Raw genomic sequence first — 19,732 nt, 5'->3', positions numbered from 1 at the left:
TATTTGGATGTGCAGTGAAAGGTGATGCTGCTTTCTAAATATCAAACACAATGTGTCCCTTTAGATTTTATAGCTCACTGTGCCCCAGGTGTTGTTATTATCGGTCCTGACATCATTCACTCGCTATAGTGGGCCCTGTCTTTCCAGTTATCTGTAATGGACAGGAGATTTTGGGTCATTTTATCTTGAAATTGCAGTAACATTTTCTCTTTAAAAAGTGACTTGTTTCTCTCTCCCTCTCCATTTCTTCCTCTCTCACTCATTTAATCTCTTTCACTTTTTGTTTATCCCCATATGTCTCTTTCCTTCGTGTCTCTATTTATATCTCACTCTCTCTGTATTTTTTCTTTTCCTCTCTTCCTTTCTCTTTACCTCTCGCCTTCTCCATTTCTTTCTCTGTCTCTCCCTTTCTATCAATAGGCCTGATCCAAAGGCCCACTGGAGTCAGTGGAAAGACTTCAGTGAGTTGTGGAGTGGAGCCCGTGTATCTGTCTGTCTTTCATAAGAACGGCTATACTGGGTCAGACCAAAGGTCCATCTAGCCCAGTATCCTGTCTTCTGACAGTGGCCAATGCTGGGTGCCCCAGAGGGAATGAACAAAACAAGTAATCATCAAGTGAATCTCCTCATCAGTCCTCTCCATACAGTCAGAATCCACTTCAGTTAGAAGCCAAGGTGCTTAATGGCTTTCTTAAAGAGAAAGATGGTTTAAACCAGTACAGCAGACATTAAGTACCTCTGCATATGGGGTCTGTAGAAGAAGGCTCGATGATACTTTGGTTTCTGTGATTGCCCATCTGCATATTATGTATCTAGCCATGGTAGAGCCATGTTGTTTTCTAAATGTATTACCAAGAAGGTAGGGTCTTTATGGCCCGCAGGTAGGCCCGCAGGTAGGACCTCAGAACTTGCTGCTCTTGAGCTCAGCATGAGTAGGCTTAGCATCTGTGGCCATGTCACTTCTTATTCCCTGGTTTCATTTTTCTGGCTGCTCATCTACTTGAATATTTCTGGGATGCCTCAGAAACAAAATCTGGAGCGGCTGCCTAACAGCAGACCCTATGATTGGTGTGTTGTGAGGATGGAGAATGAACTTGTTCAGATCTACCTTTTCCCATAGCACCTGCCCTTTTCTTATTTATCACGGAGACAAGAGCTAACTCAGCACTATGTTGGGGCAAAGCATACATGAGAGAGCACAAGTGATTGTCTTCATAGGAAGTTGTGGCTACTGGAAACTTTCTCATGTCATGTGTCATTGTGCAAACTCCTTTGCGTTATGCCTTATATCCATTCACAGACACCTCCATAGTAGGAACAGAGGATCTCTTGTTTTCAAATGCCTCCATATCCTCTGTTGTATAAGTTTTCACCTGTGCTTTCTCATGAGTCACATTAGATACCCCTTCTCCTCTTACAGCCTCATAGTACATTGGGGAGGAGTGTTTTTTTTCTTCAGCAGTGGCATGAGCACACAGTTATCACAAGGGGGAGCAAAGGAGAAATGGTGCCTCTGAGACTGTCTTCTTTCCCACAGCGTCTTCTGGTAGCTACTCACTTCCCCTTATCCAATGGCTCTCTCTAGACCATAGAGATTCCCCAGTGTTTAAACCTAGAAGAGCTAAAAGAACATGGATCTAAAGCCAATGCACAGCATCAGGTTTGTGAACAACAAAAGTGTGTTTACCAAGGATTTAATGTATGGATAACACATACATTAAATCCTTGGTAAACACACTGATTGAAACTCTAACAAATAGCTGAATTACAGCTAACCTGTACAAAGACACATAGAGCAGACTTTTTTTTTATGTTGGAAATTTTTCAGAGGCAAATCTTTCATTGTTTCCGTTGAGTTCCAGCTAGTCCTAGCTAAGGTGGCAAGGACTCTTGCTAAGGAAAGAAGACACAAAGCATTTACAGCAAATCTAGTAGCTTGGAGATGCAAGGTAATGAACACCTTTGATCTGAGAAGTGAATTTCATTGAATCCTGGCAAACACACAAAAGCCAGTCTTGGCTTCCCACTCCTTTTTTCTGTTATCAGTACTTGAGATCAGCTTAATATTTTACCTTCACCCTTGGCTGCCTAGCATAAGGGACAAAGCCCTTATCTGCAAATGTCATCAGTAGTAGGAGTGGGAGAGAAGAAAGGAAGAAAATAGGGAAGAGGGATGGCATGAAGCAGTCACTGAAGTAAATGGGCTTTAATGGAAAAAAAGAATCAACGTTTCATAATTTAATTAAATTTTTCAGCAACCCAAAGGCAGTGAATATGGACTGACAGGCAATAGTGCTAATATTTAAAGATGGATTAAAAGAGCAAAGATGGTAATGATTGAAAAGAGGAGACTGAATTCCACTTTCCCACTCTTGTCCCCATGCACAGGCCCTTATTGGTTGGCCATGTGTTGTTTTACACACTCATGGCATAACCATCACTTTGTAACTAACTACCCCAGGGAGACGCACACTATCCATTGAGAACAATTGTACTGAACAAGGGCTTCTGGATTTTTTTTTAAAGCAGTTGTACTAAATTTAATGAGATAATAATAAGCATTCACCAGGAGGGATGTAAATATGGTGAGCTCAGATAATCCTGAGCTCGGATCTAAGAAAAGCCCTGACTTGTATCAGTGCAACACAATTTGTGAGTTGCAATCTTGGTGAGAGTGAAACCTTCGCAAGGATGTAAGGATGTTCTGAACTAAAATGAATTCACTGCAGGAGGGTTAGCTCAGAGCTGCATATTTGCACTGAAATATACAAAGTCTGCTCCACCCAATCAAACAGCTTAAGCGATATATCACAAGCAAGGCCCTGTGTACTCTGAAGCACAATGGGACCAGACTCCATGGCAAGAGCTACTAAATTCTGTGGTTTTGTGTTACATTCTCTCCTTGGATTTGGCGAGCCACTCCCATTGATAGAAGTGGTTGGGAGTTTTTCATAGAAATGTTTTTTTTTTTTTCAATAGAAAATGGGATTTCCATTTAATTGAAATATTCTGTAAGAAAAATGTCAATTTTGCAGAATGTTTTCCGACAGAAAAATTGAAACAAAATTAGTGTAGAGGTGGTTTGACATTAATCTCTGCATCTGCTTGAGCCGCTTCTGTGCCTCCTGGAAGTAGTAGTTCAATTGTATCATGCTCCCCTTGTTCTTTATGAGCTGGGCTGCCCTGGTTGGACTTCATCTCCCATGATGCACTGTGGTCATGGGACTCCCTTCACACACCATGGTGGCTTGGCTAGAGGAAGAGACCATGGCAGCTCAGGCAAACACAGATTATTGTTGACACATCCTGAAATGAAAGGTTTCTCTTTGGAGACATTGAAACATTTTGCTTAGCCTGAAAATTTCGAAACCATATATTTCAATATTTTTAAATTCAATTTCTTTTGGAAATGTTTATTCTGTGAAAAGAATTGATATCTTGATTTTCATGTTGATTTGGAATAAAAATAAATGTCAAAAATATTGCTGTTTCCAATGGGATGGAAATTCTATTTTTTTTAATCAGTTCTACTCATTGACTTAATTCAGAGTAGCAGCCGTGTTAGTCTGTATCCGCAAAAAGAAAAGGAGGACTTGTGGCACCTTAGAGACTCATAAGTTTATTTGAGCATAAGCTTTCGTGAGCTACAGCTCACTTCATCAGATGCATTCAATGCAAAATACAGTGGGGAGATTTATATACACAGAGAACATGAAACAATGGGTGTTACCATACACACTGTAAGGAGAGTGATCAGGTAAGGTGAGCTATTACCAGCAGGAGAGCAGGGGGCGGGGGGAACCTTTTGTAGTGATAATCAAGGTGGGCCATTTCCAGCAGTTGACAAGAACGTCTGAGGAACAGCGGGGGGGGGGGAGTAGGGGGGTGGGAATAGTTTTACTTTGTGTAATGACCCATCCACTCCCAGTCTTTATTCAAGCCTAAATTAATTGTATCCAGTTTGCAAATTAATTCCAATTCAGCAGTCTCTTGTTGGAGTCTGTTTTTGAAGTTTTTTTGTTGAAGAATTGCAACTTTTAGGTCTGTAATCGAGTGACCAAAGAGATTGAAGTGTTCTCCTACTGGTTTTTGAATGTTATAATTCTTGACGTCTGATTTGTGTCCATTTATTCTTTTACATAGAGACTGTCCAGTTTGGCCAATGTACATGGCAGAGGGGCATTGCTGGCGCATGATGTCATATATCACATTGATAGATGTGCAGGTGAACGAGCCTCTGATAGTGTGGCTGATGTGATTAGGCCCTATGATGGTGTCCCCTGAATAGATATGTGGACACAGTTGGCAATGGCTTTGTTGCAAGGATAGGTTCCTGGGTTAGTGGTTCTGTAGTGTGGTGTGTGGTTGCTAGTGAGTATTTGCTTCAGGTTGGGGGGCTGTCTGTAAGCAAGGACTGGGCTGTCTCCCAAGATCTGTGAGAGTGATGGGTCATCCTTCAGGATAGGTTGTAGATCCTTGATGATGCGTTGGAGAGGTTTTAGTTGGGGGGGCTGAAGGTGATGGCTAGTGGCATTCTGTTATTTTCTTTGTATGGTCCATGGGAGGACACGCCACTCAAGGAAGAATCTGGATCTTATTTCTTCATGGTCACCTGCAAATGGAGTGAGTGCCACCCAGTGCAACTGGTGACTTTTGTACGGTGATATCACTCTTCAGAGGTAGCCTGCTAGCAATACATTAAACACCCAGGGGGCAAATATGGTTGTTACTTTTAGCAGAGTTGCCACTGTCAAAAAAATGAGGAGGGGTGAGGCTTGGGTTAACTTTATGTGAAGGGCCACTAATAAACATTATACTGGATTGCCAAGTTTTGAGCTAGAAGTTTTTCAGCAGCAGTTATCACACCAGCAAATTCTGGCTTCCAGGGTGTTAGCTATTGCAAATGTTTTACAAATTGCAGAATGAGTAGCAAGGAAACTGTGAATTAAAGGGAAAGGGGAATTCAGGTGACAACAACAGCAAAACTGGAATGGATGTTGTGATGTCACCAGAAACCCCAAGATGGCATCAGAGCCTTGTTTTTCTACATTGTGTGTATATATACATATTAATATGTGCGTGTGTGCGTGTGTGTATAAAATATAACACGCTCTGTGGATTCTACTATTTCTATTCCCCTTTTCCTCCTGTCAGACTCCCATTGCTTCGGCTCTTCTCCAAAGGCTCTGAATAGACTTTGGAGTCTCTTCCCTCCAAACATTTTCTATAAAGCACTGATGGGGCTGAAGGTGTGTGCAACGCAGCCTAACTGGTTAAAGTCTTGCCTGTGAATTATGAAATCTCATTGATACACACATGACGGTAGTGTGTTTCTGCATGCTGTGTTGTTAGAGGGCTGGAACATTTGGTGTAGTGGGAGAAATGGTGGAACATGGTATCTCCTGTTAAAGTCAGACGGAGTTGTGTGGCTGAAATTCCATGTGATGTTTAGAATACATACCTTCAAGCACACTCCAGCTCTCGTTTACTAAGCTAACAGTATGTCTTCTACAGTAGATGCGGTTGATTTGAATATGATAGGTCTTATCATGAATCCAGATCTAATGGAGGGCCTAAACTTTATCAATGCATCACAATTTGCGAATTGCAATCTCAGTTAGAGTGAAGCCTTTGTGTAGAGTGAGGATGCTTGGAACTAAAACAAAGTCATTATAAAGGAGATCACTCAGATCTGCATAATTGCACTAAAATATGCAAATTCCCCTCCATGCAATTAAACATCTAGCACAATTTATTAGCCAGTGAAACAGAACCAGAGAGGAAAGTTTGACTGAGCTAAGGTAAAAGTCTCTTTGGTCCAAACCGTGAAGTCCTTACTTAGGTTTTACTCAGCCCTTACAGTGAAGTCAAATTCCCACTAAAGCCAACTGTTTTTTATAACAGTGATGTATAGCATAAAGATCTTATTGGTTCTTGATATGTGTTTGAGATGATTGCATTTCTCATGAGTGGAGAAACTATGCATGAGATATTTTGCTCATCCCATGCAGGTGCCTATAGATTTTCAATGGGGCCTGACTGATTTTCCAGTTCCAATGATAATGACTGATGATTGGGCATTCCTATGCCCCGGGTTGGCTATGGAAAACCCACCCTTTATACCTCCATAGACCATGATGGATTCTGTATTTCACATCAGACATTAGCAATGTTTTAGAGAGTTTAAAAACAGAGTATTAGTCCTGTTTAATATGAGTGCATGTGTAAATCAAAACTGCATTAATTACCTAGAATCTAACTGAGCAGGCCCTGCAGGGAAATGAAATAGATAATTAATTCTTTGCAGAATCCTCTAAAATAAGCTTCTGTGGAGTTTTAGTTCGTTCAAGCCCATCTCTGAAATCTAGATATATATCTATGAATTAGCATCACAAGCCAAGCCTGCCCTAGTATAGGGACTATCCAGAAACAGCAGACATTTTGAAACCACTGAGTTGTTTTGTTAGTTTAATTGGGGTATGTTTTGTTCTGTGATTCCAGCCACCGGTGCTCCTTGAGTGGGGACGACCTGAATAGACAGTGGCTGGCTCCCAGCTGCCAGCTCCATCCAACCATTTACCACACCAAGGGCCTCCTCTACTACCTGTGCAGCGTTGGCCGGGCTCCGCTGGTGAGTCATTTCCGTCTTCCCTTTTATTAATACCCCTGCACTGCTCATTTGTTGCAACCTTCCCCAAAGACTCCTGTGCTGTATAGTTCAGGTCTAAGAGAGAAGGGGTCTGGGGAGATCTGGAAACATTCCAGTGCTACATTACTCTGGAAATGGGGAAGAGCTTGGAGACCTTCACTTCAGGGGATATTTTATTGCCTATCGGCCCTTCTAACCAACAACCCTATGCCCAGTCTGAAGAGCACACTGGTTAGGGGGGAAAGTTTAAGGTTGGGAGAGCTGAAGTTGAGATGTAGTTTCGGGAAGTTCTGTCCCCAAAATCCATGCTATCTGGGAAAGCAGAGCACTGAAGTAATAAATTGCCTGATGAGAGGATGCCAATTTTTATCTACTTGGGATCCCCTAAGTATTTTAGAGGGTTCCTGCAAAGTTTGCTGTGCAGGCAGGCAACTTAGTGCAGCATTTAAAGCAGAGGACAGGGAATCAGGAGATCTTGATCTGATTTCTCAGCATGCCACTGGCTCCCTGAGTGATGTTGGGCAAATAACCTCACCTCTCTGGGCAAAGTATTCTCCTTTGTAAAATGGGGATTACAATGTCCACCTTTCATAAAGCAATTTGAGTCTTCGGATGAAAAGTGCTAGATCGGTGTGAAGTATTATCCATCATTAGTGTTTTCTTCAGACCATTCCTGGTGGAGAGGGGAGAGAGTTTGCAAAGATCTCATTGCAGGATCCAGTGCAATAGGGCTGAGCTCAGTTTGGTCTCTCCTTAGAGATCTCCAGCCCACATCAGAGCAACTTGAACATGGATGGCAGCACAGTAACCAGCTCAAAAAGGGAATAACTTCTGTGCTTCTCTGTCATGGGAAGGGAGTCTCCTCTTCTCCCCTTTGGCTCAAAGCCCTCAGCATGAATCTCAGCAAAGAGTGGAGAAACCTCCACCAGACCAGCACTCAGACTAGGCTTGTGATGAGTAAACAAAGTATTTCGGCTCGTGCTCCAACAGCCCCTAGTGGGAAAGGAAAAGATTTATGTGAACATGACAAGTGGAATGCTTGTTTAAAAATATAAATAAACATTAATTAGCCATAAGCATGGCAGCGTGCTCCGGTTTCCAGCTGGGACCATCTGAAAGGCAGCTGAGGAACAGCTGAATACTAAATGTTGCTCACAGAGTAACAAAGTCGTGGAATGGGCCATTACGTCATCTTCCACCTGCCTAGTCTGATATAGGATATTCAGTGTCGTCGGCCACACTGTCATCTTTTACATACCTCATCTGATTTAGTCCCTGTTTCAACACGTCATTTTATCATGTGCGTAATTTTATGCACAAGCTTAAGTCCCATTGGTTTCATTGCTTTGCTGAATCAGGGCCAAACAGCTCATCCTGTTCCCACTGAACTCAATGATCATTTTTGCCATTCAATTCAATGGGATCAGGCTGTTTCATAGTTAGCAGCTAGCCAGTAGCTTTGGGTCTCTGGGAAGCTCAAAACTCATCTGTTAAGCAGAGACTTAAGCAGCTCTTTCCAAGCCTCGTCTCTAATAAGAGCTATGCAAATGAGTGGAGAAACTCTTGTGTTGACTTTATGGAGGAGAATAGTTCCTGACTTTTCAAGCTGGAGACACACAGTCCCCGCAATTGCACTGCACATGTGTATCCCTGGTTAATCCTCTAACTGGGCATTTGCATATACAATCATGGTAACGGCATGTGCATTTTGGCATGACAAGGAATGCCAGGCCTGAGTGTAAGTGCCTGATTTTCGAAAGCCCCTGGTAGAGATACACTAATGATTGATTTTGTCAGTTCAGTGGCTGAACCGGAATTTTTTTATTGTGGGTTGAACAAAATGTTTCAGGTTTTTAACCTTTTTTTTTTTAAATGCAGTAAAATTTGAAACAAAAAGGTGTTTCACACTGAAAAATCTGAACATTTTGCTTAGAAAATGTCAACATGTTTCTATTATTTCAGATTTCTTTTCATTTTTAACTGAAGAAGTTTGGTGATTTTGACCTGAATGCACTAAATGTTTTGGTTGACCTGAATCTGAAAAAAAAAAAGAAAAAAATGTTAGTCCAAAAAATATTGCCCAGCTCCAGTCTCTGGTTCCTCCTCTCCTGTGGTTCAGGTACTCAAGCTAGTTCATACGTAAGGATTTTGCACTGATTTTTTTAAAGCTTAATACTCCAGTCACCAGCGACTCAAATCCAATTGATGGGTCCCTTGGCCTCTGGGAATAGTGTAATTATTTTGCACTGTGGAATTCCTTTTCTCCACATTTGTCAGTCAAGCCATTTTGGTGAAAATTTGTGTTTTTTACTTTTGTGGGAGAAAAAAAATTCCTTCTCTGCAGGTGGCAAAAACTCATGAGACCGCTGCAGCCCAAAAGGATTCCTGGTCCTCTACGGGGCTGGGATAAGTTTTCACTCTGCCCAGGGTCGCTGACCAGGAGAATGTGGAGAAGGGTCCAAGACCTTGAGGAAAAAGTGCAAAGTGGTTTGAATACCACCAAACGGATCTAATGCAAATTCAAGACGGATCTTCAGGCTGCAAGAGCCCGAGGGATAGGGAGAAACAACCTGTTGGGCAGGGCGAGTCACAGGGGTGGAAGATTCCCCTTGTGCGTCATGAGCGGAGTCCAATGGAGGAGGCTAACAGTCTAACAGCAGGCAGAGATGAAAAAAGTCTGCAGTTGTCCTGACAGTGAAACTCCCTGCAACTGGGGGGTTTCCATCATAGGCCAGAATGCTGGAGCTCCGCTGCTGGAGACATTGACACCTGGGAGAGCTGAAGGACACCCAGCCCCCAGAAGCTTACTTTTGAGTTAGCTCGGAATCATTTTCAGTGGTGTGGTGCTTCAATGGGCTCTCTTAATCTAATCTAAGCTACTTTCTCATTCTCATTCCCTCTTATTCAAATATATTTTATCTATCTATCCTTTCTTCTTCTCTCTAATCTGTGTCTTTATCCTGTGCTTATCAATGTGGTATCTAGGTCCTGAGATTGGGCCCATACACATTGCAAGTTGTCAGTATTCTTGAGTTTAGGAGAAGCTATTGATTCCATCTTCTCTCTTGCTCTCAGCCTGAAGTACACGAGAAACGGATTTTTCTCTGAATTTAAAGAGCACATTGATTTAAGTTTACACACATTCAAAAACACCTTTCCCTACTCTGAAAGTAAGCTATGGAGCCAAGTTAGTTGATAGCCAAATGGTTTTTCTATGAAATGATTTGGTCCCATTTATGCTGGTGATGTGTGAGCAGTTTCTTCAAAGCAGGGCATGACATCTTGAAGGAGAAAGGGACAGAGCTTTAAAGCTAATAGTCTTTCAGATCAGGCCAGTTTAATTGACAACTGCTTTTCCGGTAGAAAACAGTATGCTAACTGTGACTTTCTCTTCCATCTTCAGCTAGGAGAATCTCACTAGAACAAAGAGCAACCTGGTGTGTGTCTTCTCTGCCCTCTACTGTATGGAATTAGAATAACACAGCTGTGTGTCAAAAGCCATCTATTGCTAACAGCAATGGGAGGCTTTACGTTAGCTCAGTGGCATGGCCCTGTGGTTTTGAAGCAACAGGATCCACATTGTGTCCATTCTGTCACTGTGAAGTTCAAGTGGCCCCTTGTGTTCAGCATACAGACAGCTGTGGCATCCAAACTGGGCATGAATTTACTACACTATTTTGTATTTTAAGTGATTAGAACCTTCAAACCGAAAGGATCTCAAAGCACTTTAGAACCTATAAACACACAAGTCCCACTGGAATGCAACCCCTTCTCAGGAGGAGATTGGCAAACAGATGGAAGAACATATCTGTAACAAGGAAGCCAAGGCAAATGCCATCTCTAAGGAAAAGTCCCTCTGGATTTTAATGTCCATGCAGTGGGGATAGGACGTTGGCATTTAAGTCTCATGTGAATGACCCCTTACTAAGTTGATTTAGGATTGAATCAACCCAAGAGGGGGTTCAACCAAAAAATCTAGGTATTGAATAACTGGGGCTCACACTACTAAACCAGCCCCTTCAGCTATACAGTTATCACAAGGTCTGATGGGCTCCCACTAGGACAGGGCCCTGACTCCTCACGTTAGCCTCTAACGTAAACCCTAAGTAGCCCACTTTATTTTAAGTGCTCTCCTACAGCATATCTGAACCCCTTATGCCTAACAATCTGTCCCAACTTGTATTTAGCTCAGACACTCTGGTTACCTTCCTCAGACCTGAAGAAATGCTCTGTGCATTCAAAAGCTTGTCCCTTCCCCCAACAGAAGTGAGTTCAATAAAAGCTATTACCTCACCCACCTTGTCTCTCTTTAATTTTCTCAATATTTTTCATTTTTGACACAATTGCTTATTTAACATTTCTGGTTTTAATTTTCCTTAATTTTGTTTTAAACATTGACAATTTTCATTGGTCCTCTAATCTCAAGGCAGGGGGATTTCAACATCAAAACCAAAATTTGGGAGATAGAAAAAAATTCACTTTTGAAAATGCCGATCTTTGAAAATATTTACAAAAAAATTGTAAAAAAAAAAAAAAAAAATCCCGTGGAAAATTTTGAAGAACAGCAAAGAATCGGCCCCTTTTGAAAAAAGCCATCTGTGTAACTGTTGTGAAACTTGGTTTCTGTGTTCTGACCAGCTGTCCTGTGCTGTCAGCTGACTCTCCCTATGAGTCTACTGCCAGAGACCTGAATGGGAGAGTGCCCAGGGTGGGTGTGCTGGGATGAAGGTGGGGCCATGAGAAAGGGTCGGCGGGAGGCAGAGATACTGCAGTGCTTTGGCTCCCTTCTGAGCCCCGGAAGAAATTACAGATGAGTAAGACATAACTCTTCCCTCACCCTCTAGCCCTGCTGCTTCATGGCTCCTACCACCAAATGTCCTAAAGCCACAATCTGAGCCTTTATCATTCTTAGAGGCCACTGGGCACTGCTTGAAATTGATTGAAATGCAGTATTGCCACCCCAAGTGCAATGAGTCTAGCCCCCGCAACCATGATAATATTTAGTGATCGTCTTTTTATTTGCCTTCTGGTGTCACATTTTCAAGATTTTCTCTGGGGCCACGAGGGCTAGAAACTTTTATTTTTCTCTCTCTCTCTCTTTCTTTTTTTAATGAAAGCTGAGAGTCGCAGGGAATAAATTGACTCTGGCAGCCAGGGTTGTAATAAAAATACGGTGAGACTTGTGATAAAAGTGTGAGAGTTGGCAAAAGTGAGTATACTGCCAATTCTTACCTTGGACTTGGATAATTTCTTGAGGGGTGAGAAGGGTGGCACGTCTTGGAGTCTGATTGTGCTGCATGAGTTATACTGTCCTGGCTAGAGAAGAGGCTGGTTGCCTCTTACTCCCATGGTCATTCTCTGTCCGCTCTTAGATGCCTCAGTTAGAGCTCTGCTATCAGGCTACAGAGTACAGCACCTGGCTTCTTTGTTGGCTGAACCATGAAAGAGACCCCTGTGATAGAAAAGATCGGACTGTCAGGGGGTGATAGGGAAGTGTTGTAAAGTCAGAGGAACCTGGGCGGAAAAAAATACCCATGGAAATCACACGATGAAGTGAGTTTAATCAAAATGAAAACAAGTTTTCAATGCCTTCTGTACAACTTTCAAATGGAACTGCTCATAAATAGCTACAGTGGTACTGACCCTGCTGCCGTTGGAAGCTAATGGAAACTAAAGGGGATAAGGCTCTGTGGGCAGTTACTGCAGACAGTCCCACAGCAATCAGTGTAGATGATAGTCTTGCATTGATGCAGGTGGGCAGAAATGGATCACCTAGCAGGCCCATTTAAGTCCTACCAGTTAGGATTCATCTGTGGGATTCTCTAAATGCAGAATTATAGGGCTATCACCGCTCAGCAATGTTGTTGTCTGACTAGCTGAATATCCCTTAGTGCTTTCTAATATGTAAAATAATATTATAAGAAGATAATGTATGTGCCTTTTGCATGTTAGTAATATGTGAAATTGGCAGGTAATTGATATCCAATTGAGCTTGGAGTTCTGCCTCAAAATAGGATGGAAACTGTAAAATCCTCTTTGATATTCATAGGAATAAATACCATGTAGTACCTGTGGTTAACCTAAACTATGGCTGGATGTTGCTGATAGCTTAGATGAAACACTAGCTGGAAAAGTGTCTCTCCGTTATTAAAGGAAGTAGTAAATGCAGCCATTTGGATGGGGCCATTTTAGGGTAATTGAAAACATCGCAGATGGAGTTACTTCACAGTGTATGGGTTACATATAGCTCTGCAAAATATGTGCGCAACCTGAGTGGGCTGCATGTCCAGGGTCTGTGCAAAACTGGGTTTGTTTAATTGGAAACGCTGCTGTTTGTGGATCGGCATCCTATTTCACAGCAGTTACAGTCCTCCCCTTGCCTTCATCATCTAGTGAGAATGGTGTAAATAATGCAGTGGACTCACTGCTTGGAAGCAAGCTGGGAAGCAAGCTGATCTCCATGTGTCAGGAATGCGAGCACAACACTCTGGGGACAGGCAAGTGTAGGTGCAAGCGGTGGAGTTCTGCAGGCGGCAGAATCAGGGAATGGACAGGACATGGGAGAGCTTTGGATAACAGACCACCCGTGTAAGTTGTTACTTGGGACGCTACATTTAATTAGCCAGATAATTAGGGGCTGGTTGAGGGCAGCTGTGTGTGGTTCATGCATATTTACATATTAACCCACCACTCCCAATGTGTGGAAGGCTGGGCTACTTTAAGGGGCTGTCAGAGGATAGCTGGCCCTTTGAAGGGGTCAGGGGCCTACCTCTGACAGGCTTTACAAGGGAGAATGGGGCAATTCCAGGTTCACCTGGGATTGGTTAACTCATTGAGTTACTGAGAGGCAGTTAATTAGGGAGGGAAGCACCTGGCCAAGATAAAAGGAAGCTGCTCCTGGGGTGTCTAGCTAAGGGAACAGAGACTCCTGGGGGAGAGAATTGTTCCCAAGATGTAAGAAGAGAGGGTTCCTATGGTAAAGGCTTCTCATGGGGAAGGTGGTGAGGGGGTTCACCAGCAAAGGAAACCAGGGAAGAATGCTCCTGGGTAGGAGCATTTCCAGAAGGCAGGGACCATGAATGCTGAGTCTCAGAGAAACCTGGCTCCCATGAAAGAATTCACCAAGCAACAGCGGAAGCCCTAGGAAAAAAAGGAATGATATGCTGTCCTGAGGAAGGATTGTCATGGTTTGGTCTCTGTGGGGACTTTGGCCTGAAAGGAGAGACCCTTCCCCAGCTAGTCACAATAAGTCCCTGGCTCCAGAGAAGTGTCCTGGCTCATGAAGTCCTCACTGGTAAGGGACCTTGGGCATAACTGAGGTTGACACACTAAGGCTGACTCAGCTGCTTCTCCCTCCAGCTACAGAGAGATACAGACTCTTTGTGTGATGTTCTGCCTTTGGAGTTGAATAAACTAGACCCCTGAAGGGATGCTGTTCAATATACAAGCCTCATTGGACTTATTAAAATCCTCACTCTCAGAAACTGAGGCAGAGATGGAATAGCAAGTGCTGTACCAGACTGCTAGGGGGAGGACCCCCATTCAGGGGCCTATGAGAATTAGGTCCCCAAGTCCTACTGAACTAGTCTCCTTTGAAAATCTCAGTCATACTGTGTTTAAAAATTGTTCATGCTTTCTTTGTATCCTCATTGCCTGCCCTTTGTAGGCTGCATGTTGCCATAGGGCTCAATCCTGCGAGGCGCTGAATACTCTGGCTCTGATGCAGCAAAGCCCTTAAACATGTGAGTAGTTCCATGTCTCCCTATAGCTTAGCACAATGGAGTTGAGTAATGGCTGGGTCCCCAGGACACCACCTTATGAGAAATAGTAACAAAGTCGTCTAGTGCTGGACGCTGGAAGGAGGAACAATGTTGGAGGTCTGGCTGAGGGTGACGTGTGTTCGGTGGCCTGGTTGACATAGCAGGGACAGCTGCATAAAACTCAAGTGGGGGATAGACGTTAACATTGTGTCTTCGTTTGCCATACTGTTAAATCCTGGCTCCTCACTGGTTGAAAACATACCTGTGATGAGACATAACAGCAGGTGCACAACTACTTCCACCCTGATAGTAGTGTGCTCGGGTGTTCCATGCATGATCTGCATTATAAACTGGGGAAATGCTTCTCTCACTTAATTCCCTGCTATTGCACCTGTGTGCACCAGGTGTCAGCAGTACTGCTGTTTCATTATGGATCTGAGAATATGCTCCTAGATTGGCATGTCCAGGACATGCCAACTTTCTTAGGGCTTGTCTTCTCTGGGAACTTGCATTGGAAAAATCCACCCCCCTGCCCCTCAGACAGACATGGTTATGAAACAGAACCAACTAATTACAGTAGTAATAATTCATTCCAGTAGAGCCAAGCAATCCTAATCAAGGATGGGGGTCCTATTAAGCTAGGTGCTGTACAGACATGTAACAAGACATTCTGTGCCCCAGAGAGCTTACAATCTAGGTGTTAAACAGGAGCCAGCAATTGGATGTTGGTGAGGGTTAGGTTACAGTAAAATAGTTTACCTGAAAATCAGAAGTTGCAGTTTGCTGCTTAACTAATCAGTGCCCGAGGTAGCAATCTGTAAGCTTTGTTGCAGAACTTGCTGTTAAGGAGAGATTGAAAGAGGATAAGGTGGTGAGTTTATGAAGTTTGATGTGTGGTTTTTCATGCATGGGAGGAAGTGCGGAGGTGGTGATGAGAGAAGCAGACGTGGGCAGTCGAAGCTGGACTGGCTGGCATCGCTGACAAACCTAGTGTGCAAATAATTGCATCCTGAATGGCTGCAGTTAAATTCAGTAAAACTTAATTGTCTTTAACGGGCCAAAGGTAAATAAATGATCAGGCAGATAAATATACTGGGTGAAATCTTGGACCTTTGAAGTCGTTGGCAAAACATCACCCACTGTGATTGCACCCACTGCTTATTTCTTCCTCCATCTTCCTTCTTCTGTCTGACTGCCTGTCTAGTCTGAAGTTTCTCTTTTAGTGGTATCTGGATGCTCCTCTTTGCTTTCCAATTGGCTTATCAGAAGTGAATAAAACTTTGCTGGAGCACTATCTTCTTCTGACCATTTTGAATGATGGCTTAAAAAGAACAATTACTCTTCTTTTGAAATTCCTTTCCTTATTGGATTTTCCAGTAATTCTGATGAAGACATGGAGAATATATATAACAGCAATGCATATCTCACTGAGCATCATGATTGATTCTCTGGGCCTGGGTCAATATTTATCTCGTAGGTCAATAAACCCTGATTTTCATTTGTAGAAGACTTGATATGTGCTTATAAAGACCATCTAAAATTCCATGGAAAGTGGGAATATGCTGAGCGCCTAGCTACCTGAAGACTGATGCTAAAGAGATTGATTGATTAGACTATGTAAAATAGGTCACTTACTGTGCTTTGGTTTATAGGGATATGTACAATGTCCTAACAATATGCAATAACTACTAGTGTAATAGCATGGTTGTATTTTTCTGCAGATTACATAGTAAAGACTTTGAACTTAGAGAAACCAAGATTAATTGCCTGGTAAGGTGCAGGTTTTAGACCTCCAGAGGATAATGCTGAAGTTTAGAAGTAGAAGGAATTTGACAAACTGCCCTTTGATTGCATCATAAGATGCACGTATGATCCTGAGCTGCCATGGAATCATTACAGTGATGGGACACAGTTCCTCGTGTTTCAAACAAAACAACATAACCTCCCTCTCTTCTCTGAACCTCCAGAATCAGGTGGACTGGCAGAGCCTAGGAAGGCTGATCACAATTGATCAACAGCATATGGTGTTCATTATGGGCATGCCCCATAGCCCAAGAGCCTCTGAGGAGCTCTGAAGAAAGGGTGGTTCTTTAGCAACTGGTCAACTCACTACTGTCACACATTGCCATTGGAAGGGCTAGAATCCTTCCTGTTTTATGGTCAGTGTTGTTCCTTTTTCTGATCTCCAGGTATTCTGCGACTATCACGGCCACTCCCAGAAGAAGAACGTGTTCCTCTATGGCTGCAGCATCAAGGAAACCTTGTGGCAGGCAGGCTGCACTGTCAACACAGCAGTTGTCACAGAAGATGTTGGCTACAGGGTGAGACTTTACATTACAGTACACACCTACTGTGCACTCGTGTACGCACACACAATTGACCTGTAAGATCATACTCAGAGTCGTTATGGTTTGCTGTCAAACTATATCTAGTGGGATCCCATGGGTCTGGCCTATGTCTGGTTTGATTTAGTATTTTCATTAATGATTTGGATAATGGCGTGGAGAGTATGCTTATATAATTTGCAGATGACATCAAACTGGGAATGGTTGCTAGAAATTTTGGGGACAGGATTTTGAATTCAAAATGATGTTTGGAAAATAGTCTGAAATCAACAAGGTGAAATTCAGTAAAGACAGGTGCAAAGTAAGAAGGAAAAATCAAATGCGTAGCTACAGAATGGGGAATAACTGGCTGAATAACTGGGGAGCAGTACTTCTGAAAAAGATCTGGGGGTTATAGTGGATCACAAATTGAATGAGTCAACTGTGCTGCAGTTGCAAAAAAGGCCAGTATCATTCTGGGGTGTATTAACAGGAATGTTGTATGTAAGACACAAGAGGGAATTGTCCTGCTCTATTCAGCACTGGTGAGGCCTCAGGTGGAGTACTGTGTCCAGTTCTGGGCATGACACTTTAAGAAAGATGCAGACAAATTGGAGAGTCCAGAGGAAAGCAACAAAAATGATAAATCTGATCTCTGAGGGAAGGTTAAAAAACCTGGGCATAATTAGTCTTGAAAAAAGACTGAGGGGAGACCTGAAAAAACTGGGACCGCTAAAAACTGAGGATGGAGTGGAGGTCAAGGATAATCTAGGCATGGCCCAATATCTAAACAAATACTTTGCCTCAGTCTTTAATAAGACTAAAGAGGATCTTAGGGATAATGGTAGCATGATAAATGGGAATGAGGATATGGAGGTAGACATCACCATATCTGAGGTAGAAGCGAAACTCAAACAGCTTAATGGGACTAAATCGGGGGGCCCAGATAATCTTCATCCAAGAATATTAAAAGAATTGGCACAAGAAATTGCAAGCCCATTAGCAAGAATTTTTAATGAATCTGTAAACTCAGGGGTTGTACCGTATGATTGGAGGATTGCTAACATAGTTCCTATTTTTAAGAAAGGGAAAAAAAGTGATCCAAGTAATTATAGGCCTGTTAGTTTGACATCTGTAGTATGCAAGGTCTTGGAAAAAATTTTGAAGGAGAAGGTAGTTAAGGACATTGAAGTCAATGGTAAATGGGACAAAATACAACATGGTTTTACAAAAGGTAGATCGTGCCAAACCAACCTGATCTCCTTCTTTGAGAAAGTAACAGATTTTTTAGATAAAGGAAACGCAGTGGATCTAATTTACTTAGATTTTAGTAAGGCGTTTGATACGGTGCCACATGGGGAATTATTAGTTAAATTGGATAAGATGGGCATCAATAGGAATATTGAAAGGTGGATAGGGAATTGGTTAAAGGGGAGACTACAACGGGTCCTACTGAAAGGTGAACTGTCAAGTTGGAGGGAGGTTACCAGTGGAGTTCCTCAGGGATCGGTTTTGGGACCAATCTTATTTAATCTTTTTATTACTGACCTGGGCACAAAAAGTGGGAGTGTGCTACTAAAGTTTGCAGATGATACAAAGCTGGGAGGTATTGCTAATTTAGAGAAGGACAGGGATACCCTACAGGAGGATCTGGATGACCTTGTAAACTGGAGTAATAGGAACAGGATGAAATTTAATAGTGAGAAGTGTAAGGTCATGCATTTAGGGATTAATAACAAGAATTTTAGTTATAAGCTAGGGACGCATCAACTAGAAGTAACGGAGGAGGAAAAGGACCTTGGAGTATTGGTTGATCATAGGATGACTATGAGCTGCCAATGTGATATGGCTGTGAAAAAAGCTAATGTCGTCTTGGGATGCATCAGGAGAGGTATTTCCAGTAGGGATAAGGAGGTTTTAGTACCGTTATATAAGGCACTGGTGAGACCTCACCTGGAGTACTGTGTGCAGTTCTGGTCTCCCATGTTTAAGAAGGATGAATTCAAACTGGAACAGGTACAGAGAAGGGCTACTAGGATGATCCGAGGAATGGAAAACTTGTCTTATGAAAGGAGACTCAGGGAGCTTGGCTTGTTTAGCCTAACTAAAAGAAGGCTGAGGGGAGATATGATTGCTCTCTATAAATATATCAGAGGGATAAATACCAGAGAGGGAGAGGAATTATTTAAACTCAGTACCAATGTGGACACAAGAACAAATGGATATAAACTGGCCACTAGGAAATTTAGATTAGAAATTAGACGAAGGTTTCTAACCATCAGAGGAGTGAAGTTTTGGAATAGCCTTCCGAGGGAAGTAGTGGGGGCAAAAGATCTATCTTGCTTTAAGATTAAACTCGATAAGTTTATGGAGGAGATGGTATGATGGGATAACATGGTTTTGGTAATTAAATATTCATGGTAAATAGGCCCAATGGCCTGTGATGGGTTTTAGATGGGGTAAGATCCAAGTTACCTGGGAAAGAATTTTCTGTAGTATCTGGCTGATGAATCTTGCCCATATGCTCAGGGTTTAGCTGATCGCCATATTTGGGGTCGGGAAGGAATTTTCCTCCAGGGCAGATTGGAAGAGGCCCTGGAGGTTTTTCGCCTTCCTCTGTAGCATGGGGCACGGGTCACTTGCTGGAGGATTCTCTGCTCCTTGAGGTCTTTAAACTACAATTTGAGGACTTCAATAGCACAGATATAGGTGTGAGGTTTTTTTTTGTAGGAGTGGTGGGTGAAATTCTGTGGCCTGCGTTGTGCAGGAGGTCAGACTAGATGATCATAATGGTCCCTTCTGACCTAAATATCTATGAAAACAGTCTTCAAATATGTTAAGAGCTGTTATAAAGAGGATGGTGTTATATTGCTCCCCATGTCTACTGAAAGTAGGGCAAGAAATCATGTGTGTAATCTGCAGCAAGAGCGATTTAGGTTAGATATTAGGAAAATCTTTCTAACTATAAGGGTAGTTAAGGTCTGGAATAGGCTTCCAAA

The 19,732-nt window shown here is 42.6% G+C and overlaps 1 protein-coding gene across 1 annotated transcript in view; it reads left to right on the top strand.

Annotated features, from left to right (window-relative positions):
* AGBL1 (AGBL carboxypeptidase 1) overlaps window positions 1–19,732 on the top strand; it is a 241,343-nt gene that overhangs the window by 171,519 nt on the left and 50,092 nt on the right. Inside the window, exons 19-20 of the mRNA XM_077829336.1 lie at window positions 6,502–6,631; window positions 16,599–16,730. Of these exons, the coding sequence (XP_077685462.1) occupies window positions 6,502–6,631; window positions 16,599–16,730 (262 nt within the window). The remainder of the gene's footprint in view (window positions 1–6,501; window positions 6,632–16,598; window positions 16,731–19,732) is intronic.

The sequence above is a fragment of the Eretmochelys imbricata genome, chromosome 10, assembly GCF_965152235.1.
Source record: "Eretmochelys imbricata isolate rEreImb1 chromosome 10, rEreImb1.hap1, whole genome shotgun sequence".
NCBI classification, from domain to species: Eukaryota; Metazoa; Chordata; order Testudines; family Cheloniidae; genus Eretmochelys; species Eretmochelys imbricata.
The sequence above is the reverse complement of the archived record's forward strand: the minus strand, read 5'-3'. Positions and strand labels throughout refer to the sequence as shown.